This window comes from Rhea americana, unplaced genomic scaffold (assembly GCF_003343005.1).
Source record: "Rhea americana isolate MKP2758 unplaced genomic scaffold, rheAme1 scaffold_92, whole genome shotgun sequence".
Lineage (NCBI taxonomy): Eukaryota > Metazoa > Chordata > Aves > Rheiformes > Rheidae > Rhea > Rhea americana.
In genome coordinates this window covers 1,410,470-1,436,521 of record NW_028187111.1, presented here as the reverse complement: position 1 = coordinate 1,436,521, position 26,052 = coordinate 1,410,470, and the positions used below count along the sequence as shown (strand labels likewise).

General features: G+C 44.5%; 2 protein-coding genes across 2 annotated transcripts in view; both read left to right on the top strand.

Annotated features, from left to right (window-relative positions):
• The window catches only part of CASR (calcium sensing receptor), a 40,770-nt gene extending 26,474 nt beyond the window's left edge, over positions 1-14,296 (top strand). The window contains exons 4-6 of the mRNA XM_085324545.1: positions 4,989-5,219; positions 8,938-9,061; positions 12,846-14,296. Coding sequence (XP_085180671.1) covers positions 4,989-5,219; positions 8,938-9,061; positions 12,846-14,296 — 1,806 coding nt within the window. The remainder of the gene's footprint in view (positions 1-4,988; positions 5,220-8,937; positions 9,062-12,845) is intronic.
• A 3,616-nt stretch (positions 14,297-17,912) lies between these two features.
• Positions 17,913-24,881, top strand: LOC146584542 (cystatin-B-like). Its single transcript, XM_085324593.1, has 3 exons — positions 17,913-18,124; positions 23,289-23,390; positions 24,082-24,881. The coding sequence occupies exons 1-3, from the start codon at positions 18,059-18,061 to the stop codon at positions 24,208-24,210; spliced, it is 297 nt and encodes a 98-aa protein (XP_085180719.1). The 5' UTR covers positions 17,913-18,058; the 3' UTR covers positions 24,211-24,881.
• Positions 24,882-26,052: the final 1,171 nt, after the last annotated feature.

Here is a 26,052-nt window from a genome sequence, read left to right as displayed (position 1 = left end):
TTCCCCTTGGTGAATCCAGGCTGGCTACTCCTGATCACCTTCTTTTCCTCCATATGTCTGGAGATGACATCCAGGAGGAGCTGTTCCATCACCTTTCCAGGGATGGAGGTGAGGCTGAAAGGTCTCTAGTTGCCTGAGTCCTCCTTTTTGCCCTTTTTGAAGACTGGAGTGACACTGGCTTTCTTCCAGTCCTCAGGCACCTCTCCAGTTCCCCATGACTTTTCCAAGATCATGGAGAGCGGCCTGGCAACAACATCCCCCAGCTCCTTCAGTACCCATCTGGGCCCATGGATTTGTGGATGTCTAGCCTGCCCAGAAGGTCTCTAACTCAATCCTCCTCAACCAAAGGAAAGTCTTCCCTTCTCCAGACTTTCTCCCTCCCGTCCCAGTTCCAGGATTCATGGGGGTTGCCCTTAGCAGTGAATACTGAAGCACAGAAGGCATTCAGTAATTCTGCCTTCTCCGCATCCCTTGTCACCAGGGCCCCCGCCCCATTCAGTAGTGGGCCCACATTTTCCCTAGTCCTCCTCTTGCTGTTGGTGTATTTGAAGAAGCCCTTCCTCTTGTCCTTAACATCCCTTGCCAAATACTACTTTTGTTTAGTTCAGCTGTTACCAGAATTTACAACTAGCCAATATTGGTTGCAGCAAGCTAGCGAGCTTGTGCTGGAGAGTACAAAAGTTCCATTTTGGACACTTACATACACACAAATTTATCTGCTGCCTGTCAGCATTTACAATTTAAATTGTTTTTTTACCTACCACAGGCCCCAATACTCTAACCACAAAGTAAGCACATACTGGATATTAAGAAAAAGTGGAGAAAGGCCATAAGGAACTGGCAATGCTAAACAGCAGGGTAAGGGGTGTCTATTAGAAGCAAGATAGCATTCTTCAAAAAGTTGGGCTATGTCCTGTTCAGTGAGTAAAATTGAAAGGATCATAAACTCTGGCAAGCTAAACATGAAAGTAAAATAAGGCAGGCCAAAAAATTGTTTGAGGAAGAGGTTGTAAATGGGGTGAAAGCTCATAAATCCTTTTTTAAACACTTCAGGAGTATGATGCCTGTCAGTCTGATGAGCTATAGATAATCGCTATGAAAGAAGAGATAAAGCAGAAAAAAAAGTGTGCTCACTGTGGAAGAACTTGAGAAGGGTCCTGAGCTAAAACACTACTTATGAGAGACTTGTCAGAGGATCTGTCTGAAACTGAAGTAACTGTGGAAGACACTAGGGAACACAGAAGCAAAATGAACTTTTTTATGACTATTATTACTGGTTGGCAGGAGTGCTAGTTCACCAAGAGCTCTGCCAAAATTTATGGATGTAGTAGCTGAATTGCTGACTATGGTGCTCAACCCCTGTTCAAAACTGCCTTGGGCCCTGAGACCTGGGAAGTGGCAGACGTGCCATCAATTTTTAAAAAGCGCTCTGGGGAGATCAAGGGTACTACAAAAGCCTGACTGGGCCCATTATTAGAAACCATAGTAAAGAACTAAATGAAGAGACACAGGGATAAATGGAATATATTGAGAAGGAGTCAGCATAACTTTTTTTAAAGTATAGCACTCATGAGCTTGGGAAAGAGATGACTGAAGAGAGATCTGAGGTTTATAAAATCCTGAGAGGCATGGAAAAGGTGACTAGGAAATGACAATTCTTTGTTTCTTCCTCCAACATAAACACGAAGGGCATTAAAAGACATTAGCAGATGCCCTGTTCTAACAGCCAAGAGRAGGTGCTTTTCTCATAAAATGCAAGTCTCCTTCCTTTAGGTAGCTGTGGCTGTGAAAGGTTTGCACAGGTGCAGAACACAAATGTGCAACGTCATGGAAGAAAAATCTACTGAGGGTTGTTGAGTGCAAAGACCTTTGGCACAGGAATTCACTGAGCTGCAAAATGTGTGAGAGTTTCCTGGGGAAGTATCACGTCCACTTCTCTTTCCTAGGCATTTGCTGTTAGCCACGGTCAGAAATGGGGTCCTGGGGAGATGGGTCACCGGTCTGATCTGATACAGGTGTATATGATGTGTTGTATTATAATCTTATGTTCCTTCCATAGGAGTGGAGACCACAGTAGCCAGAATATCTACCCTGAATAAAGTATGATATACTAAGTGGCTAGGAATGATCTTTACAGGAATAATGGCAGGGTGAACTAAAGGGGAGTTTACAAGTCCTTTCTGATAACAATTTTTGATAAGTTTTAATTTAAAAGCATTCTAATTTAATGTGTAGTCTGTGACAGAAAAAAAGAAGGAATAATTATAGAAAAAAAATCTGAAGATAGTAGTGTATGGAATGCTCTCCCTATTGGCTTCTACCAGCTTCTGATGATGTATTGACCTAATGTATTCAAGTCATGTGGCCACCACTTCTTTCTTAAACTCCTGGCTTAGGGTATGCCATGTACACCCCTGACACACGCYCCTTGCCCTTGCTGAAGCAGGGTCTTTTAAGTCTTTGTGGATTGAGTCCTGGGTGTTTATGTTTCTATCTTTAGTTACAAAACACAGTGACACATTTTTAATTGTAAAGGCTTTAGTTAATCATTGATAGGTGCCTATAAAAGAGTGCTGGAGTTATTCAAGGAAAGTGTAGTGTCTGCAACTTGCTCTTTTAGATTTCAGTACTTAAATATGCCTTGGCCGCTTAAACCTTACTTTCATTGTGTAGAAAGTAACCCTTGTGTGATACATAGATATCATCCTGGGATTTTATGACAGTCTGAAATAGCAACATCTCCTAGCAGTTCAGTTACTGTTTCACAAGCTGTCACCCAAATTTCGATCTCAAGACCAAGTTTAGTATTTGCTGGGAAGAGAACACAGGGTTTTGTTATTTCTGTCATTCCTGTTGTCCCTCTGGCTGGGATTCTAGGTAGGACATGCATCTTTCTTGCAAGAACTGAAACACCTGGGCTCTCCTGCTCCCTGAGTAGGGTTGTGTAGCTGAAGTTGCTACTCTATGCCTGGGAAGAGACAACATTCAGCGCAGATCAGTGCTTTCTTATGAATATTTACCTGCCCATTAAAGACATTAGCTCACCAGTGTGGAATAACTTTAATCAAAAACAGTGCAAGGTCTCCACCTCCTGTCTATACAAATAATACTCAACCTTGCACTGAAATCCAGTCAGGCCTAGCAGAGAGCACACCAGCTGTTTAGCAGAGTGTTGCAGTACTGTATGAGTGCGATATTGAGCTGGAGTGAAGAGCAAAGTGCCACATCAGAGCACTAACCGCAGCATCAGCAGAAGTTAGTCACTGAGGGATGGTAAAGAAGAGGGTGTGCTTGGCCACTGGAGAGTGAGAGGAGGAAGAAGAAGAGGAAGGGAGAGTCCCAAGAGCCCTCAGCCTCACCTTTTTTTGCAGTGTCCATTAGAGAATGAGGTCTTCCGGGGACAGGGACAGGCCTTCACTGAGATCATCTCAGCTGCACAACTTACAGGGCAGCTGGTCTAGAGAGGGGGGCTAATGAGAATGAGAATGAGAGAAAAAAAAATCCTGCCTTCACTATCTGACCTATTCTTCAAACACTGAATAGCACGGTAATATTTGGAAGTATTCTATCAACATCACACAGAAATTAATGGTATCACCAGTCATGTCCTGTTTGGTCCTACTCTGATTTTTCCAGATTCTCTCAGGCTGGGATTAATACAGGCAGTGAGACAAGAGGAGGGCCTCCCTCCAGCTCTGGGGATGTCAGCTTGAGATAGGAGAGTTTCAAAGGTAAACAGAGAAAAATTGAACAATTTAGCAAAACTGACAGGAATTAATGAAATGATTCTGTTCCTCTCTCTGCACTTTCAGGTGAAGACTTCAGCCAAATAATTTTGTCTGTTCCATGTCTATGGGATGAGAAGGGTTTTGCCTGCCCATATAAAATGATTTCATTTTATTTTTCTCATATTTTGTCATTTAGGATTGTATGTTTGGAAACCTGCATGTAAGGGAGAGAGGAAGGGAATTATAAGCAGCCAGAGGCACTAGAACTGCAGCAGCAACTATGACACTGTGCCATAGGGATGGCTGCCAGCTGAGGGGCCTTTGGCATCACCTCAGCTTTTCTTGCATGAACTTGCATAGAAAACTGTCTGAGAACACTAAATGTGAAAAAAAAACCTGATAATTGCTTAAATGAGCAACTAACTTATGAAGATTAGAAAAATACCTGCAATAAGGATGAATTGTATCACAGCTCCTAGTATAGGCTTTTTTACATGCCACTGTTTCTTTCACCTACCTATCAGGCCAGGTGGATCACTAATTTTGCAACTGTAGCGTTCCTGGAATTAATTGCTCTTGCCCATAGAGTACAATAGTTTAAGACATCAGGTGAAAATTACGGGAGTTGACATGTGGTGACAGAYAGAACATGATTATCTGAAACTGTGTGATCAGGGCCAGGAGACAACAAAAGTGCTGTGAACTCTCCAGGACTGCCACATGGTGAACAAGTTTGATTAGCTGTTTCTTACACAAGCACGCTGGCCTTGGGGTTTTTAAATCAAAAGTCAAGTTTGAATTATTTCTCAAGCATTTCTGTTTCTGAGTGGTCATTCAAAGATGAACTGTGGCAATTGAGAGCATACCCAGAGTGCTTGCAAGGGCAGGGTGAGAGGAATGCCTGGATGACTAAAACACTTCAGTGGCTACTGCCACTTTTCTGCCCATGAAAGAGAGCTGCAGGCTTACAGAGGTGGCTGGAAGGGCCTGGAGAGGAATGCTAAAAGGCTGACATGGGCAGCACCGGGTAAGCAGAGTGTTACAGATGGGTACCATCTACCCTGGTTGCCATAATGCCTTGTGCTATCTCCAACATTGTGGTCTCTTTGAGAGAAAGCCTGATACTGCTGTGATTAAGTGATTTTTAAGAGATTAAGGACTGCAGTAAAGTGACTGGTTTGGTTTTGTCCACTTGGCAATCTGTGCTGTGTTAGGGCTGTGACACGCAGGCATTCATAGTGTCTCTATTTCTCTTTGCAGGTTCTGAAGCATCTGCGTCACTTAAATTTCACCAATAACATGGGGGAACAAGTGGATTTTGATGAGTTTGGGGACCTGGTAGGGAATTACTCAATAATCAATTGGCATCTCTCTCCGGAGGATGGCTCAGTTGTCTTTGAGGAGGTTGGGCATTACAATGTTTATGCCAAGAAAGGGGAAAGGCTCTTTATCAATGAAAACAAAATCCTGTGGAGTGGATTCTCTAAGGAGGTAAGTGCTTATCTCCTTACCACAATGTTTCCCAAACTTCTGAAAGCTGAAATAACTCTGCATACTCCGCACATTTTGGTTCCATGTCTCATTAGAAGGCCCATTCGTATTAGCGTGTAAACATTTTCTGCCCTACTCCTTCACATCCTCATTACCCACTTATGGAAATAATGGGTTGCTTCTCCTCCCTTCTAGTATGACAGCCATGGAGTTGTTATGGATATTGATGTTTTAAGTAATGCTTTTTTTTCTGGCCCAAGTAGTTAACTTAGAATTTTGTAATGCTGTTTCCACAGGGATGAGAATTTCACTGCTTAAGATGGTTGTTGACAGTCAGGTTTTCCTGAGTGTGGTAGTTTTATTGCTGAAAATGGCCACCTCTTCCACTCCCAATACCTTTGTATCAAGAAGCATTTCTTCCTTCTCCTAGTTAAATTCACAGGTGTTTTCTGTAGGCTTTACCCTCCGAGTCCCACAACCTTCTGCACACCCTTGCCTTGCAAGCTGAACAGAATAAAGCTTGTTAATCTACCTGTGTTAGCTTGGATCTCCTGTTCAAACTGTGAGTTGCACCGGTATCTTTTTTTTATCTACTGGAAGAGACCTGTTCAGTCTCAAAAGTACCTGATATAGCCACTGACTTTAGTTAGACATAAGTCTTGCTCCACCTACTTGCCGATGTCTTTTCAGCATAACCATATCTTCACTGGTGTCCAAGGCTGTGTCTTCCCCATGTGATGGGAATGCAGTGCAGAGAGCTCTGGGCAGGAGCCAGGTGAGCTGTTGTAATCGACAGTAGCAGCCCACTCCATCCTAGATAAAAGTCACGGCTCCCAGAGGGGCTACTGAGCAGGCTTGCAGCTTAGAGGGTGACACAGAGTGTTAGCTTAGCAGGGTCACTGCCAGGCTCTGCTGCAATGCTTAGACATGTTAAATTAGTACCTGATAAGTGAACACAGCAATTTACCTGAAGTGATTATTCACTTTTATTGACAGCTCAGGTAACTGTTGCTACAGTGGCTACATTTGCCCAACGTGTTTATACCATCAGTTAACCCTCATTTGACTCCAGATTTTCCAGCTTCAGTTATGTATTAAATTCAAAGCTCTCCGGAGGAGGCATGGGGCAGACAGAGAACACTGCAGCAGGAATACTGAGCTCAGGCCTTTCTAACCACAGTTGAAAACTGTGAGCCTAAACTACAAGCAGACTTAAAAGCACATGATACTCTAAACCCTTCTGATCATTACAAATTTTCTTGACACCTCTTCCAAGAGTTAGGATGTTAGCTTCCTTCTTTTCATTTTAACAGAGTAATTACATTCTCTCGGTCTAAATTCCTCTGACAGAACAAATATTTATCTTTGTTCTCTGTCCTTAACTATTATAAACATGGCTTAAATGTTTAAAGGGACTGTGATCTCTATGTCTACTGTAGCTTTTTCTCAGTTTACAAACTTTGAATTTCTTCCAGATAAAAGACCCTGTTTGCAGCGAGTAGCCAGTACTCTACTCACTGAAGCCTTCTGTGCCTCAGTCTTCATCAGAACAGATTAAATGTARTTAATTTTAGCAAGGGAACTGTAGCATTGGCCAGACTTGCAAAAGAACAAGTTAAAGAGTAGGTAGGATAGATATATTCATTTTGGCAGAACTTGATGAAATTTCCCACAGAATACTTAGGGAGTCAGCCAAAGCAATCTCAAAAGTAGTAGCAAGTTATCTTCGACAAGTGTGGAGAATGGGTGATGTCTCAAAGGATGACAGAGGGTAATCATAATACCTATTTTTGAAACAAGTAAAAGGAGACATTGGAGAGCCAAGGGAATTACAAACAATTGAGGCTAGCTTCAGTTACCAAAAAGATGCAATAAAAAATTATAAAGCAGTTCATAAACACTTAGAGGCTAATAAACTGATAAGAAAGAGCCAAAATGAATTTGTTAAGAGCAAATCACGTCAAACCAACTTAATTTTTCTCCTTGGCAGAATAATCACCTTAGTCAATAAACGGAAAGCAGTGCATTACTTTGGTGAGGCCTTTGATTCAGCCCCATACAACATCTTCAGTGGTAGTGTAGGGAAAGGTGGTCTAGACTGCTGAACTCTTCTATGGATGTTCAACTTGCTGTCCCAAGGAGTAGTTATTAATGGTTTACTGCAAAGAGTGCTTCAAGTGGGGAGCTCACAGGGATTTGCCCTGGATATGCCTCTAATTAATTAATCAGTCCTGTTTAACAGCTTAGAACTAGTGTTCACAAACTATGCTGCAGGTACACTTCAGAGTGATAGGCAACAGTGACTGCGCTCAGCTGCAGGCAAATACATGAGTCATGAGATGGGCATCTCCATGTAAGTGTTGCCACTAGCTTTAACTGTGGGCTTGCTTACCTTGCGTCTAAGGTCAGTGCCTGGACACAAACAACCTCCAAATCATACCCTGGACTCAATGCATCCATACAGGAGCTTCCTAGAAATTAGCAGATTAGTAGCACTTGGGAAAGCTGACGGAACAAGTGAGGAAATAAAAGGGTTCAGATCCTTCTGGGAGGGATGGAGAAGGAGGAGATGGAAGGAGGGTATGTTTCCTTTCTGCATAGTGGGAAACCTTTAATAAGGTGAATGGAGGCTTCCAACTAGAGCAGCCCTTAGCCATTTATGGATCAGGGTACTTTACTAGCACTGAGAAGTGTGGGTTTAACTCCTCTGAGATGGGAAATTCATGTTCTGTATCAGTGTCTTACTTTATTTGGGAAAAGGTGAGCTTAAGCTGTGTTTTTGTGTAAGAGACCCTGACTTCCACCTGTTGCACTGAATTTCTTGTCAGTGTGTGTAGGCATGCACTAAGCATGCCTGCTGGACCACTCACTGCCAGGACATGAGCATGCCCAGGTGAGATAACACATAGCATAAATGCACAACCAGTAGCCAACACATGCAGTCATTTGCAGTAGCAGAAATCTGGAAGTCTAAGTAACTTTTCTGATAAAAACTTAGGAACATAAGCAGTTAGATGGGAGCTTTACAGATTCCTTCTATGAATTTAAACATGGAAAACCTAAGGCGTGCCTGATGTGGATGTACACTGCTTTTTCTGTATCTGCATATAGGTGCTGATTTGCACTTTTAGATGTTCAGAATTCTAAAACCAGGAAAAGGTCTTCTTGTTTAGTTAATTCACCTTGTTGCTTCTGGATTTGAGAGGGTCTTCAGGAGAACATGCTTGGAGTGGGCTTTAAAGACCTGTTTTAATCTCCATAAATCATTACCAGCTAATATGCAATATATAGGAGAGAGAATGAACTGAGAGTCAGTAGTCACAGCCCTTCATCTCCAAGACTGATTTGAATTCCTGCCATTAGAGACTGATCTTTTCTTTAAATCAGATGATGACTGTTTTATAGCATGTGTATCAGGAGTTACAAGTCAGTTCCTAGTGCGCATAATACAGTAGAGATTACAGAGATCTGCTGATCTCCCCTACCATCTCTTGATGCGATCCTTCCAACAAATATATGGAGAATATCACTGTAGTGGGGGAAGACTAAAGTGCAAGATATGTCTTTTCTGTAGAAAGAAGAGGTGAATCTCTGAAGTTGTCAGTCTAGCATGTTAATCAAGCAATAACACTGCTGAAGTAAGCACAAGGTTCTCCTGTAGGAAGGCTCCGGATGAGCCACTGTCACCACTAACCATCCTTGGGCTCTCTTCTTGCAGGTGCCTTTCTCTAACTGCAGCAGGGACTGTCTCCCAGGCACCAGGAAGGGCATTATTGAGGGAGAGCCCACCTGCTGCTTCGAGTGTGTGGACTGCCCGGACGGGGAGTACAGTGATGAAACAGGTAATACCCATAGACCCTCTCTGGGGTTTGCAGAGGAGTGTGTGAGGCCTCTCACGGGCATCACCCACAATTGTGCTAAGGTTGCTTCCTTGCAGTGCTGAGTTGGAGTCCCACAGAACAGCCCACAGGGATACCTGCACGAAAGTGGGCTAGATCCTTTCTTTGGGAATCTTTTACAAACTCCATATTAATGGAGTTACTAATTTGGCCAAGGTTGCCAAAATCACAGTCCAAACAAATAGGTGCCCCAATCCTCCAAAGATCAGGCACAGGAGAGGCAGGAACAGCATAAATGACCCCTTTTGGTGTGCCCTGCTCTGATAGGGAGCTTCACAGCCTGGAGGACTTTCTCTGAAAAACATGTAAGATTTGGGTCCCATCGTCCTCAGGTCTTGTCATCTGCAAAGCCTGCTTGCCACTCCTGCTCTGCATTAGGAAAAGGTTGAGAAATTGAAAAAAGATGTGCATGTAGGAAGCCTCTCATGCAGCCACAAGAAAATTCAATTGCACTGTAGCTTTTGTCACTTCAAAAATGTGGAGGAAGGAGATCCCTACCCTGATCCTAAACTCTATAGTTATCTGTCTGCCTCTATCTTTTCCTCATGTTGTCAGGGTTTTATTTCATACTTTATTAAAAAAATAAAGTCTATCCCATCCCTGGATTCACAAGCAGAGAGGAGTATTTCCCTTTACAGGATTATCAACCACAGCTTCTGTTGGACACAGACACTAGAAGCAACCAGAATCTCTGGATCATATCAAATACCCATAGACATCTTTTTGGTTGGTATCAGTGAGAACTCGGATTGAGCCACTCAGGTTCTGCAGTGGAGGGAAGAAGTAACCTCAGTTTTAGAGACAGATAAAAATTCTGAATTTCCAACACCATTAGCGCTTCCTTAGTGTCAGGCATCTCCAAGTTAAGAAAGGCAAGTAAATCCTTGCAGAAAGCAGGCCTCACTCCCTCACTAGCAGTACTGATCCCAGCACATGCTGCAGACCTTGCTTGAGGTGAAAACTTCAGTAAGCTGGATGCAAGATTTCCCGGTTGTTCCTCTCTGGGAGGATCTGATTTTCATCCTATCAGACAGGAATTATATTTTTTTAACATAAATATATAGTACTACAGGATGCGTGGGGGTAGCATTTTTTTTAATTAGCACAATTCTGGTCATTTGTAAGAGGGGTCTTTTGGTGTTTTTCATAAGATTTGGGGAGCTGGGACTGATGTGCTGGTGAAAGTTGGGGTGGGAGGGTCTGGGGCACTACATTCTGCAGTCTTCATCAAGCTGTGACTGCGATGCTATAAAAGGAGACAGATTGTCTCTCTCTGACAGTCTGTCCTGCCCTCTCCCAGCTGTTCCCATCTTTTGTCCAGTACTAGTGCTGGTACCTGTTGACCATAGAATGAGTTGGATCAGGGCTCTGGTCTCCCTGAAAAACAAACTTTTTTTTGGCAGGTTAGCTTCCAGCTGAAACAAGAAGTTGCATGAGCACTAGTGCTGAAGTGCTGACACAAAGGTGGGGCAGCCTCAGAGGAGGAAGGAGATCTGGATTACCTGCTTCAGTGGCAGCATGGTCTCTAGTCAGCTTGAGACAACAGTGAAAGCATTTTTTTAGGATGCAATGCTAAATAGCTGGCCTCTTCTGTGGTGAAGGTGGTTGCATTTCCTGGTATGTGCAGTTAGCTCTGCTAACTTTTGTGCAGTTTGCAATAGCATTCTAGGTGAAAGGCTCAAGAAAAATAAAAATGACTGACTGACTGAAAGTAAATTAAATGCATTAATGACAAGTGGTGATAGGAGCTTCTGACTGCATTTTGACATCTAGTGCGAGTTTTTGACATAAATAGTGAGACCACCAGTCACTGGAAGAACAGCAGCATATCTGATAGTAGCTGCTCCTTCCAAACACCTCTCCAGAATGAGAGCTTGTGATACTCTGCCTTCATTAGCCAGAAACCTTCCAATAAACACTGCTCTCAACCTCTTTCCACCACCATCAAGGGAGAGCCATGACCCTCACCACTGGAGCACAAGGCCAATTTGGGCTGGAGAAGGAGTGCAGTAGATGCAGGTTCTCACCTTTTGATCATGGCAGGCAATGGAGACAGAAGTTTCCAGCCCAATAGGCCCTAACCAGTTTCCTGTAGGGGAAAGAGATGGAAGCATCAAATTTCCCTCTGCAAGGTGGTAGGCTTTGCTGGGTGTATTGTTAAGACACATCTTCCCCTGATGTTCCTAAGTGAAATGAGAGTATGGTAGGTGCACCTGCTTTCCAGGGAAGAACAATTTAAAYACTTGTAAGATATGAATCTTAGAAGTCTTTGGAGTATGAAATAGGCTCCCAAAGCACTTAAGGATGCAAGCACACTTTAAATTTTCCCTATAATAGAGACAAGCAGAATGTTTCAAATGATAATGAAGTGTAAGAGGCATGAAGACAGAGAGTAGYAGATGATAAACATGAAGGAACAAGAAACAGAAAGGGACACAGCTTGTGTAACAGCTGATAGTAACCAAACATGCCAAGTTTTGCCAAGAAATTGATCCAAAAAGCCAGAGTGCAGGGGAAGGCCTTTTTTTAAGCTGGTATCAAAAGTCTTTTGTGTTTTGCTGTATAGCCCATGGGAAAGTGGTTGTTTCACAGTGAAACTGTGGCTAATGGCATCCCCCAGGGCTCAGGACTGGGTCCCGTCCTGTTCAACTTCTTCATCAATGACCTGGATGAGGGGACAGAGTGTCTCCTCAGCAAGTTTGCGGATGATACCAAGCTGGGAGGAGTGGCTGACACACCTGAGGGCAGGGACCTGGACAGGCGGGAGAGCTGGGCAGAGAGGAACCTCATGAGGTTCAACAAGCGCAAGTGCAGAGTCCTGCACCTAGGGAGGAATAACCCTAGGCAGCAGTACCAGCTAGGGGCTGACCTTCTGGAGAGCAGCTCTGCAGAGAAGGACTTGGGAGTGCTGGTGGATGACAAGTTGACCATGAGCCAGCAATGTGTCCTTGTGGCCAGGAAGGCCAATGGTATCCTGGGRTGCATTCAGAAGACTGTTGCCAGCAGGTCAATGGAGGTGATCCTGCTGCTCTACTCAGCCCTGGTGAGGCCTCATCTTGAGTACTGTGTCCAGTTCTGGGCTCCCCAGTACAMGAGAGACATGGAGCTWCTGGAAAGAGGCCAGCATATGGCCGTGAGGATGATCAGAAGGCTGGAGCATCTGCCCTATGAGGAACGGCTAGGAGACCTGGGCCTGTTTATAGCCTGGGGAAGAGAAGACTGAGAGGGGMTCTTATCAATGTGTATAAGTACCTGAGGGGAGGGTGTCAAGGGGGTGGGGCCGGACTCTTTTCAGTTGTCCCATGTGACAGGACAAGAGGAAATGGGCAAAAACTGAACCACAGGAAGTTCYACCTGAATGTGAGGGGGAATTTCTTCACTGTGATAGTGACAGAGCACTGGAAGAGGTTGCCCAGAGAGGTTGTAGAGTCTCCTTCTCTGGAGATATTCAAGGCCTGCCTGGATGCAACCCCGTCTAACATGCTCTAGGTGACCCCRCTTGAGCAGGGAGGTTGGACTAGATGATCTCCAGAGGTCCCTTCCAACCTTTTCGATTCTATGATTCTATGAAACGCTCCTAAATCTGATACTGGGAACCTGCAAGCACCAGAAGGAAACACTCTCTGTATTTAAGATGAAGGCCAGTGTGTAGCCCCCATTTGTCTCATTACCCATTTCAAACTCTCATTGTAACAAACCTTCTCTCTCCCTGTCACTTACTTTTCAGATGCAAGTGCTTGTGACAAATGCCCTGAGGATTACTGGTCCAATGAGAACCATACATCYTGCATCCCCAAGCAGATAGAGTTCCTCTCCTGGACAGAGCCTTTTGGAATTGCTCTGACACTCTTCGCTGTGCTGGGAATTTTTYTGACTTCTTTTGTCCTGGGAGTTTTCACCAAATTTCGCAATACTCCTATTGTCAAGGCCACAAACCGTGAGCTGTCCTATCTCCTCCTCTTCTCCTTGCTGTGCTGCTTCTCCAGCTCATTGTTCTTCATTGGCGAACCCCAGGACTGGACTTGCCGTCTGCGGCAGCCAGCCTTTGGCATCAGCTTTGTTCTCTGCATCTCCTGCATCCTGGTGAAAACCAACCGTGTCCTGCTCGTCTTTGAGGCAAAGATCCCCACAAGCCTCCACCGTAAGTGGTGGGGGCTCAATCTCCAGTTCCTCTTGGTCTTCTTGTGCACATTTGTGCAGATTGTCATCTGTGTGATTTGGCTGTACACAGCACCCCCATCCAGTTACCGAAACCATGACCTGGAGGATGAGATTATCTTCATCACCTGCCATGAAGGCTCCCTGATGGCRCTTGGCTTTCTCATTGGCTACACCTGCCTCCTGGCAGCCATCTGCTTTTTCTTTGCCTTCAAGTCTCGAAAGCTGCCTGAGAACTTCAATGAGGCCAAGTTCATCACCTTCAGCATGCTGATCTTCTTCATTGTCTGGATCTCCTTCATCCCTGCTTATGCCAGTACRTACGGCAAGTTTGTCTCTGCTGTGGAGGTGATTGCGATACTGGCTGCCAGCTTTGGGCTCCTGGCCTGCATCTTCTTCAACAAAGTCTACATCATCCTCTTCAAGCCCTCACGCAATACAATTGAGGAGGTGCGCTGCAGTACAGCTGCCCATGCTTTCAAGGTGGCTGCCAGAGCCACACTAAGACGGAGTAATGTGTCACGCAAGCGCTCCAACAGCCTCGGGGGCTCTACYGGCTCCACTCCTTCCTCTTCCATCAGCAGCAAGAGCAACCATGAAGACCCTTTCCCTCTACCAGCCTCTGCAGAGCGGCAGTGCCAGCAGCAGCGTGGGTGTAAGCAAAAGGTCAGCTTTGGGAGCGGCACGGTCACCCTGTCACTGAGCTTTGAGGAGCCACAGAAGAATGCCGTGGCCAACAGGACCACCAAGCACAGGAACTCCCTGGAGGCGCAAAACAGCGATGACAGCCTGATGCGACACCGGGCCCTGCTCCCCCTGCARAACAGCGAGTCCCTCAGTGCAGAGCCCAGCTTTCAGGCAGCTTCCAGCCCAGAGTCCAGCTCACAGGAGTCAATGGTGGGAGACACAAAAGAAGAGGTACCAGGCCCTGAGGAGGAGCCTTCCTTGCCATCAGCTAACTCTCGAAACTTCATAGGCACTGGAGGTGGCTCTGTCACAGAGAACACAGTACATTCCTAACGAAAGATGACCACAAAAACCACACCAGTCCCCAAGAGGAACTTGCTCACCTCTTGCTTCTGATTGGGAAAAACAACAAAGATACACATCTGTGACACAGCCCCACCATGGTCTATTGTTAGCACGGGYAGGGTACCACACACGCCTCCAGAGGAAGGACTGTCCAAAGCCTGTGTCTGGGGACCCTTGAACTGAAATTGCATTGTCCTGAAATCAGGACATCTTGGAAGGACAAGTGAAGATGGCTTCTGGTGGGGTTTAAGCAGAACTCTACATGCTGCCTTGCCTCTGTAATCTTTTCTGGCCAGACTGCAACTCAGCTGACTGTGGGAGGCAATTAGGCAATTCCATTATACTCTGCTTTTACACTTATGTACAATACTCCTCTTTCCCACTATGTATAATAGTCCCTCTTTATCCAGTATATGTGATCTGTAACCATGTTCGTCAGGACTCCCTGTTCTGCAAAAGCAAGATACAGTTTCACTTGGGGAACACATGGTCATGGGGAAAATAAAAAAGCCCCAACAGCCTGCATGCTGTGTACAGCCAAGGGTGTGAACATGTAGAGTATTTAATGTGACAGAGCACCCTGCTATTTATATTTAGTAATGTCTCAATCTCTCCTTTCTGCCCGCAAACAGGAGCAGCAGGAAATACTAGACAATGCTCTTCATAGACTCCGTTATATTAGACCAAGTTACTAGGTTCCTACTGGTTTCTTCCAGCTGAGGTAGCTTCACCTCCAGCCTGACTGCTTTGGTGGAGGGGAAGAACAGTTTGTCATATCCCTCAGGAGAACGTTGTGAGAGCACAATGAGATGTATCCATGATTGATTATGTCACTAGTAGTTGTACGCTTAATGACGTGTTACTGTTGTAATATTCCACGTGGCATACATGGCTAAACCTTTCACACCATAGTCAGTGTTGTGCTTTGCCATATTAATCTGCCTCATACCTACACATAGTATTGCACTAGTCATGACGATACTGATGGGCTTGAAACAAAGCAAATGAAACAGAGGAAATCGTCAAGTTAAGAGATGCAGAAATATCCCCCAAAAATGATAATATGACTGTAGGAAAAGATTAATATTTTAAGAGTGGATGACTGGATGAGGAAGACATACAGGCCTGGGCTCTGAAACATGCACCCTAATAAATGAGTAAATTACGTATGTTTTAGCTCCTACAGGGCAGCAGTCTAGGAGTTTTACTGGAGATGCCTATAGTAAGTATTTCCCTCCTGGCCCATCTCAAAGAGAGGGCACCTAGTGCAAGAAGTGTGCACTATMCTTAAAGAGTAAGGACTTCAGAAGACAGCATGGGAGAACTTCATTCCTCTTGGTACTTGCCCTACTCCCCCAAGATCAGACATAAGTGCTCCTAGTTTTGCAAGGTATGCCTGGTTCTTCTTCATCCACACTGGAAAAGTTGGAAGCAAGTCATTAGAACAGATTTTTTTGTGGCTTGATGACACAAAGAGTGCCCCAAGAATGCTTGGCAGAAGAGGGTGGGTTATGCTGCAGCATTTATTTCCCTCTTCCCAGATCCTTTGTGCAAGAACAAGCAGCTGGCAAGATTCCAGTTCCACCTCTCATCAAAGATGAACTTAGCCTAGACCAATGCAGAAAGGTATACAGGCCTGCAACTTAGTGTGAGCAGAATCCAAATGACCTGGTGAATGCCTTGGGGAGACTACCACAATTCTYGGTTTTTGCTTGGTTCTTCTTTTGCCAGGGCAGGCAAATAAAACTTACAGGTGACATTACTGCATAAAAATTTTGTTTTGCTACGTCCAATTGTTGCTGATAAGGAAGTGGCACTGTGGCTTAGGAGAGTACAATGGAAGTTCAGAACCTCTAGGAGCATGATATTAACACAATTTCCTTTAACCCTTTTGTTCATTTGTTACATTCACCTTGCAATGGGCTTAAATTTTAATTACTGCATATAACTGCATGAACCAGTCCAACTTCAACTGTATGGCCTGCAAATTACAGTATTTGATTTAAACTGTTGCACAGCAAGTTAAAAAAAAAAAATGAAAACACAAATCTTGTGGCCACACTTGTGAAAATCRAATTCCACCACTGAACCCAATGAGAGTTGCTCACTGCTCCTGAAAAATCAGGTTGCTCAGCATGGCCTACATCCTTAATTTAGAAAACATAGTTTAGACTCAGAGTTTCTTGAGTTTAAACGAGTACATGGAGATAGCCACTAGGTGGCGGAAATATTTAAATATATATATATATATATATATATATATTTATATATATACACACACACACACATATATATAGTTGTTTGTGGCCCAAAGACTCTTCAAAAATTCAGTAGTCAAATAGTTTTATCTTTATCAATTGTGAATCACTGCTATAGGCCAAACCCGACACCAGAGTCATCTCTGAAGCTGACAACACTGAAAGCAAAGATGTTCTAAATTAAGTAAATGAGGAAGGCACAGGATTATAAACTGAAGCCTATGCACAAATATACAGAAYATGAAAACCAGAAAGTCACCAGTGGCTGCCTTATTTTCAAAGCTCAGCACTGTTCACAGGCTGGCGGGAGTACAATACTCATCACCTATGCATTGATTCACTAATGTTTGGGTGTTTTTAATTCTTTGTGTGTGTGTATGTGTGCATCTACATATATACGTATGTATATAAATTGTCTCCATGCATGATGAGGCTTTGACAGCTGCCATAATTTTCTAGTGACAAATCAGCCCACGCTCAGTTTGCAGATGAACCCCCATCCATTTCTACAGCACATTTAGCCAGCGCTGCAAGCTTCAAGCTACAAATTATGGTGACCCACTGCGTGCAACTTATTTTAGTGGAGCACAACTAAATACGAGGGAAGCTCAGAAAAAGAGGATGCTCTTTATAAAGGTGATTTGCAATCAAACTTCCTCCATTCATTGTGCAATACCCACTGCTGAAAAACGTTCCTGTTAAATTTACTAAAACAGMCAAAGGATGCTGAGAAAGGCTTCTTTTTCTTTTTCTTTTTTTTTTCTTTTTTCTTTTTTTTTCCTCAAAGGATCCAGATATTCAAATCAGGGAGAAGTAAACATTTAATTAGAGAGCTGGACACGCAGAATAAACTCTTGCCGGGAAGCTTCTCATTAGGAGCAGGTGTTGCCTAATTCATCCTAGTCTTTGGTTGCCTGAGGAACAGCAAAATCAAGCTGGAAGGTGGAACGATAAAACGACACAGAGAGAGTCTCAGCGAGTGAAACTTTCCATGCTGCTAGAGCAAACGCGGGCTACGGGTGATGAAGGCTGGAAAAAGTAACGTGCTGAGGAAAGAAGCTGCAATTCCAAACAGCGTTGCCCGTAGCTGCTCCTGCCTGGGACTGTCTAGGAATATGTCACCAGCATTTGCCGAGGACTGAATGTAGCTTTTATGTAGCTCGTCTCGCAGGCAGCTTTTTTTACCTGTAACTCTTTGGTTTTGGCTTTTCCTCCTCCTTTGGCTAGCAGACCGCAGCGTTTCATGGGAGGGGAAGTTTTCTGCAAAGCCTGGAGAAAACCTGCCGCGCTCTCCTGTATGAGGAAGTATTGAAAGAAAGAAAGAAAGAAAGAAAGAGACAGGACCACCCTGCTGCCCTGTCATTTTCCCCGTGTTACCGCCTCTTCCCGGGCGCGTAGGCGAGAAGGGGCCGAGCGCGGCCCGTCCCCCGGGGCTGGGGCTGCGGCCGCTCCCCGCGGAGCCGCCACGGGGCCGGGCAGAGCGGCGGCCGCCATGTTGTGCGGGGCCCCCTCGGCGACGCGGGCGGCCACCAGCGAGACGCAGCAAATCGCGGACGAGGTGAGGGGGAGCCGCGGCGGGGGCAAGGCCGGCGCCGGGGGCGCCTCGGGGCGCGAAGCCGCCCTGCGCCGCGGCGGGCGGGCGGCGGCGGCGGCGCCATGGCGGCGGGGCTCGGTCAGAGGCTGCCTCCCTGCCGGGGGTGGGGGTCGCTCTCCGTGCGGCAGCGCCCGTCTCCCCCAGCCCTTTTCGCTTAGAAAAGATAGAAGCGAGCGAGCGTAGCGGCTCTCGCGGGTTTTTCGTGCCGGCTGCGCCGTCGGTAGCTCTTCCCTSTTCCCCGAGGCCTGTCTGGTTTCGCAAGACCTGTCTTGGAGCGTGGATGCAGCGCTCCGGACTGGGTGCCGGGGCTCGGCCGGCWCCTTCCTACTCGGTCTGATCTCTTTTGGCCGGCCAGGCAACACGTTTGATCAGTGCTTAGCTTACTGAGAGCTTCTGGCTGATGGCTCGCTGCTGGCAGCGCGGCGTCGCGGAGCAGGACCGCGGCAGGCGAGCCCTCTGCGGCGGACAGAGCGGCTGGCCCGTCCTCGCCGGGGAAGCCCAGCCGCGTTTTTTCTTTTTTTTTTTTTCTTTTTTTTTATTCCTAGGTGCTGAACTTTTCATGAGGTGATCACAAACTCATGACTTTTTTTTTTTTTTTTTGGGGGGGGGGATGAGGGTGATGCCACTGCTCTGTGTGTCACCTACACGTTCGGTCGAAAATGGCGTAGCAACACAGAGCCAGGACCTGCAGTGAGGATACGTTGCGGAGTATCTGCCCCAGGGGTGTTGCAGTTACCTTAAACTCTGTGGATATTATCCTTTGCCAGCGCCTGGACGCTGATGAGAGAGTGAGCCTGCCTTGAAGTTCACGAAGGCAAATAGGGGAGCTCTCCTCCCCTCAGCTCCCGTCTGTGGGGACGCCCCTCCACTGCTGTAGTCCGCTTGCCCGTCTCCCATTAATGCTTTAAGTTTGCACTTCCCACCAAACACGGTGTGCCCACAGTCCTACGCAGTATTTTCCAAGCACACATTTTCTTTGCCTTTCAGGCTTTGTTCCTATATGTAAACAAAGAGTCAGTAGTCGTAGGTTTAAATTCACTGCTTTGGGGCTGCGTCTCTGTGGGAAGGACGTTCAGGGGTCTGGATGTTTAGCCAGTGCTCTAAGAGAAGCTTCCCTCCGCCTCCTTCATTTAAGAGCAGGAAAGCTGAGAAACTACAGAAATGTATTGAGCAATTCTTAACAGCTTGGAACCCATCCCTGTGCTTGCTTGGTCTTTGTTGAAATTTTGTCGACTTCAGAGAAAGCAAGTTGAAGATTTTAAGAGGAATTTGGAGAGCCCTATTAAGTGCTTAGGCGTCACTGAGGCACTCTACAGCTCTGTTACTGTTTGTGCAAATGATGTAGTACCTACCAGTAATATTAGCACAAGGTGATCAGTACGCTTTCTAATGTGTAAAGTTTGAACTCTAAAAGATCTGTTTTGTTTTCCAGAAGGAAACAGGAGCTGGAAAAAAGGAGCTTCCTCTTATGAAGTGTAAACTTTGTAACCACTTTTGGAGGGGAAACAAGCAAGAAAGTCTCTCTGTTGAGCCACAAAGCAGAATTGAGCTCTAACAACTGGCAGTTCCAAATAGTGATGCTAGTTATAGCATTTTAAATTACTGTCCATGCAAATGGAACACATGCTTTTCCTCTAATAGTGACTATGTACAAATAAGTCCTTTTTTCAAACCATACAGTCTCAGGTCAGTCACGTGTAATAGCTCCAAAGTGCCTCCTGCTTTTCACTTGCGTCAGTTAGGATGTGTCACACCAATCAAGAAAGATTAAGGGCGAATCATAGCGTCTTGCTCTTTATCATTGTCCAGATTTGTTTGCTAAACAGCAGCAATTTCTRCAAGCACATACGAAACACCCAAGGGCAATGGGACTGCACAGTCACTGAAATTAAAGTTTAGTTTGTAGAATCTGATGATGTTGCATAAAAGATGTGTATCTCTTAGGCACTGGGCTGAGCTTGCAGTATTAAGTGCAGTATTGAGTATAGTATCAAGATTTGCTGAGGGATTTACAATTATTGTTCTACTCTGAAAAGGCCTTAATGTTGTGTTAAAGATGATACTCATATGCAGTTAACATAGCACATGGGCTGAAAAGTAGATTTATTTAAAAACTTGAATTTCTGTTTTGTGGCAGGCTGCAGTGCTTCAGTAATCCAAACACAAGATGAGAGTAAAAGCTAAACCATACCTGTTCAATTCAGAAGTAATGGAATTTACCAAAAATCTGGCATTTTCATTTAAAGCTAGATACTTCAAAGTTTGTCCAGTTTGTTTGGACTGCTAGTTTAAATTATTTTGTTTAATGAAATATACGTAGACCTAAAAACTCAAAGCCCGTGGAATAATATGCTCAGCTGAATACAGACTATGACGAAAACATTCTTTTTGTTAAATCAGGATAAGAGTTCTTAAATTATTTTGTTTGCTTAAAATCAAATCTTTTCATTTGTTAGAACCTGTGAAGTTTGATCACCACAAATACRTTTCCTGCTCTTGTTTTCCAGTTCTTACCTCCATTGTATTGTTTCCAGGGGTTCTTGTAATGCCAAACATTGGTCGGACTTGTAGCCCTGGCAGGTAGTGCTGCTTACCAAGAGCAGGTAAAACATGGGAAACAGCAAGACAGGTTTCTCTTCGACAGTGTTTTTAGCGTGAGAGTCCCTTAGGAGCTGTCTCTCCAAGGCAGTGATTGCAGCCCAGGCCTGTTCAGCATTTGGAAGTTACTCAGGATGAATTTTAACYCCTTGTCTTTTAGTCACTGCTCTGAGAGTGAGCATGCAGGACACCACAAAGCCTTCRGGACCAGGTAATTTTCAGTCCTGTAATTGAATCACAAATTCTTCAGGTACAGAGAGACCTTTCCTTCTGCTCAAAGCAGAATCAGCTCTGAGAGCAGACCAGGCTGCTTGGGCCTTTACGCAGCTGGCTCTTGAAAGCCTCCAATGATGGAGACTGCACAACCTCCTGAACAACGTGTCCTTGTGGAAAAAAAAACTTTTCCTTATATCCAATTTCAATTTATGACCATTGTGTCTCATACTTCTGCCATGGCTCTCTGTAAAGAKCCTGATTCTGTCTTCTCAGTAACCTGGCATTACTGGGAGGCTTTCCCACAAGCTTTCTCTTCTCCTGGCTGAGGAGGGGAAATTGGACATATTATTCCTGACATGCTTAACAAGAGCCAAGTAAAGGGCAGCAAATGCTTGTCTCTGTCTTCTGGTTGCACTTGTGCTGAGGTAGCCTAGTATGTTGTTATTACCAGGGCACACTGCTGGCTCAGGTTCAGTGTGCTGAACCCGAGCACCCCGATCTAGCACTAAATCGTTGGCTAGCAAAGTGGGTTGATACCAGTTCTTTCCATGAGTGTTTCTCTCTGCGTTCTCCCTCTCCACCCGGACCAAGGATGCCCTTCTGTCACACACTGTGACAAGTCATTGCCATGTGACTCTCAGCTGCCTACAGTCATGGGGCCCAGTGGTCAGCTTTYTGATGGAAATAGAAAATGTGCTGAGCCAGGCTGCTCTTCAGGCCTAAAAAACTAACTTTGTGCAGCATCTAGGATTGCTAAGAGAGTGGGGGACAGCAAAGGGCCAGTGGTATACCTATTGTTCCCCCTACCCCCTTCTTAAAATTTGTGATAGTAGCTCTAGTGATAGGCATGGAGCACATCTTCTCCCTCCTCTGAGTCCCAGTGGAGGAAGGAAGGACTGAATTGCTGTGATTTGTGTGACTGCACCCTTCCTTGGAAAGGTATTGGGTTCATGTGGATTTTTGTATAGCATGAATCTTATGGAGGAAAGCATTAAAACATCATTTTCTTACTTCTGAAGTACTGCTCCTGATCTGGAAGAAGCATAGAGTTCTGACTTCTAAGAGAGGGTGTATGGTATGGTCCTGGCTACCAGGGCCAGGATGGATGGCCAATGCCTGCACCATCTCAGTACTGGGCAGGGAAAAGCATGAGAACAGATCCTGTTGAAATGATTGTTTCTGTTCCTACTTCAGTTTTTCCTGGGATGCCAGAGGAGTGATTAACTGGCACTTGTTTTCCCCCAAAGAAGCATTCAGGCAGGATGGGAAACATATAAATTCCCCTTGAATTTATGAGGAAAGGAAAATAACACAATATAGCTGGAAAGAGAAAATCTGCTCATTGTTCTTCCTCTTGTACTGGGAGGGTAGGGAGAGCTGCRTTAGGTTGTACTGCAGGAGGGAAGGCCTTCTGGGTAGCACTGAGCTTGCAGCAAGGACCCTGAAACTGATTCTTACTGCCTTTGTAAACGACACCTGAAATCTTCTGCTGACCAATAATTTTACAGTAGAGCCATGATGTTCTAGAGAGCCAAGTACAAGAAAGAAAAGCTAGAACTCTTAAGACTACACGTCTCTGTCTGGAGTATTGGGCAAGTTACTTTGACTTGTGAACACTGATGTTACACTCTGGAACTAGGAATGATAACTCAGAAGGCTTTATAGTTCAGTTATTATTTGGAAAATATTTGCAGTTTGAAAACGCTACACATTACAGTATCACGTGCTGGAAGAACTGTCAAATCAGTGTTATAAAAGCTCAGACCCGTGCATTTTGCTTTTAAACCTTGATTTTGAGTGCTTATTCTGCGATGCTACTTCTGTAATAACTTGTTCTGAATTTGAAAAAGAAGGCTATGCTGAAGAAAGCCATTTTTTTGTCAGGATGAATATTGTGTATACATTATAAACTCCTCTTCAAAAAAACTAAAGTCTTGTTTGTATAGGTGTCAAAYCACTTTACATTTGCTGGTAAATGCACAGGACAGAAAGGGAAGCTGAGACACRGAAAGAAGAAATCATTTGTCAAAATAAACCTTCTGGAGTACCCAGATAGTTCTCTGTTAGAGGCTTAATTTCAGTCTGTGATGATTGAATCACTCTGCTGTCTTGGCTTCACTGCTTGTATAGATTTCTGGCCTTGCTTTAATATAAGTCTTCACATTATCCGTTTTGCTCTTTGAAAAGCAGGAACTCTGTCTCTGGAAACTCAGCAGCAGTCACCTCAATGGTACTATGGCACTGGCATTGTGGGCCTTAAGTCTTAAATACTTGAATCTTGCACCAGTCTTAAATAACCTTTTGTTTTCTTAAGGTGAAGCCTCAGCTAGAAGAAAAAGAAGGGAAAACCTTTGATGTTTTCACTGCAGTGGAGTTTAAAACCCAGGTGGTTGCTGGAACAAATTACTTCATCAAGGTACAGGGTGGTGGGGAGTGGGATCTTATTTTTTACAAGTATGATATTATGTTTTTTTTCTTTAACTACTTACCTACACAAGAATGCTTGTGATTTCATCTTAATAAGAAAAAATGTGTGCAACATCCCCCATCACCTGTCTCCCTACCTGCATTAAATGGAGGTAGTTAAGAATACTCCTCTATTTCTATAATAATTTTTACTCTTAAGTATTTTGTGAAACTTGGTTTGGGGGAACATCATTCCATGATGTTCAGCACTAATTGTATTAAGTGAAATCCAGGTGTRTAAAGGTAGTGATGCATCGAACCCTCTCTGACTCTGCCTGTGGTCATGCTACACAAAAGAACAAGCAACTGTGATCAAAGCACTTGAGTGGTTATTGTGCCAGATAAGATTAGACATTTTGTAAGTGTTGACTATATTAATCATCTCTCTGCAACTCTGATTCCCTAGCTGTACATTCCYTATCTCAGCTATAGGGAGGATTAACAAGCATAGAAGAATTAAGTGATATTTCCGCAAAGCCATGACTTATAATCTGCTTCAAATCAAGACCACATCTTCTGAGATGATGATTTTTCTTACTGCCTTCCTGCTTCCCCATCCTCAAAACACACCAATCTGAATCATACCTCCTGCTGAAAGCTGCCAGGATTCCACAGAGCTCACTGATTTTCTTACCTTTCAGGTCCATGTTGGCAATGATGAGTTTGTGCACCTGCGGGTATTCAAAAGCCTTCCTCATGAGAATAAGCCACTGAGCCTTCACAGTTACCAGAGCAGCAAGACTAAGCATGATGAACTGACGTATTTCTAGCAAGCTTATCTTGTGCATTTTCCTAATGGCCACTTATATGCATTTTCTGTAGGCTGCAAAATGTTGACTCTTGTGCAAGTGGGAACAATAATACGTCTCTTTGTAAACTTAGTTCTGGAAAGGCTGTTTCTTGTATGCATTTTCCCTGGTGTGCAGTATCTAAATGAGGAACGTAGCTCTCCTTTCACTTACACTAATGCAAACCTGAAGAAGCTGCACTGACTTCAGTGCAACTTGACTAAAATACTGTGCTTGAGTTAAGTCTGTAAACTTCCCTGGTCTGTACATTGCAAGAGGCATCTCATTATCATTCATGTATCTACAGCAAGGAGCAAGAGGAAAACTTGGCTTCTCTGTGGTATTTTGGAACAGTGAATATGTGTGTAGATTTAAATTGTATCATGTGTTGTATTGGCAAGGACCTAAGGACAGACTTGAGCATAAGCAAATTTTGAAAGCATAAAAAAGAGAAGGATTGTAGTCTTGAAACAAATATTCCCTTGGTTATCATGTTTATTTTGTGGCAAGAGTAGGATATGATGTCCAATAGAGGGTGTATGTGTTGAAAAAAAATCTGTTTATTTTTTGATTCCTAAGGAAAAGTCCTGGAAAAAGATTTAAACTAGGCAAAGCATTTGCCTAAATACTAATAAACACTTCTCTTGAGTTTAGACTGTGTTTTGATTGGTGTGTCACAGTTTCATGTGCTGCTTTTCAGTACTGGTTATTGTCTTACTTTTTCCATGAGCCTGTTTCACATTCCAGATGCCTTTATATTTCTCTTTATGTTTACATTTATATTTATGTTCTAATTAGAAATTCTTCCTTTGAATGTGGTGAGGGACATGAAGGGCAACAAGACGRGCTTCTACAGGTATATCAGCAGCAAAGGGAAGATTACGGAACATGTGGGCCCTCTGCTAAGTGGGGTGGGGGGGCATGGTGACAAAAGGATGTGGAATGGGCCAGGGTACTCAGTGCTTTCTTTGCCTTAGTAAAGAAAAGCCTTAGTAAAGAAAGTGCTTTCTTTGTCTTAGTGGTAAGACCTCCTTCTGCAATCCAAGGTCCCTAAGTCCYGTGGAAAGGTCTGGAAAAAGGAAGACTTGGCAGAGTAGAATGAGGTTAGGGAACATGTAGACAAACTGGACATACATGAGTTTATAGAAAAGGATGTAGTAGTCCTGCTGGGCAGCCATCTGCACACGGGTAAGCAATGCACCTTTGTGGCAGAGAAGGCCAATACTATCCTTCCTGCGTTAGCGTGAGCATTGCCAGCAAGTCAAGGGCAGTGAGCCTTCCCCTCTACTCAGCCCTGGTGAGGCTGCAGCGGGAGTGCTGCGTCCAGTTCCGGGCTCTACAGTACAGGAGCGATGTGGACACACGTGCCAAGGGCCATGGCAATGGTGAAGRGATTGGCACATCTGACATGAGAGGCTGAAAGCATGGTGATTGCTCAGCCTTGAGGAAGGCTGGGTTGGAGGGTGAAATTTTAGCATCGTACATAAAGTCTTGATTGGGGGGGAGGGAGGAGGAAGAATCAAGTGGTGTTCAGTGAAAGACAAGGAGGAGATAGACACAAATTGAAATATAATAACGTTCACTTACACATCAGGGCATTAAATAACCAAGACCACTGCTGATAATGAGCAAACACTGGGACAGGTTGCTCAGAGACAGTGTGGAGGCTCCATCCATGGCAACAGTCAAATCTGGGCATGGTGCCTCGCACGCTGTTTGCCCCTGCATTGCACTGGGCAGGGAGGAGGGGAATTGGACTACGTGCTCCCCAGCAGGCCCTTCCACACACAACCATTAGTCTGTGCTGCTGTATAAGCATTACTG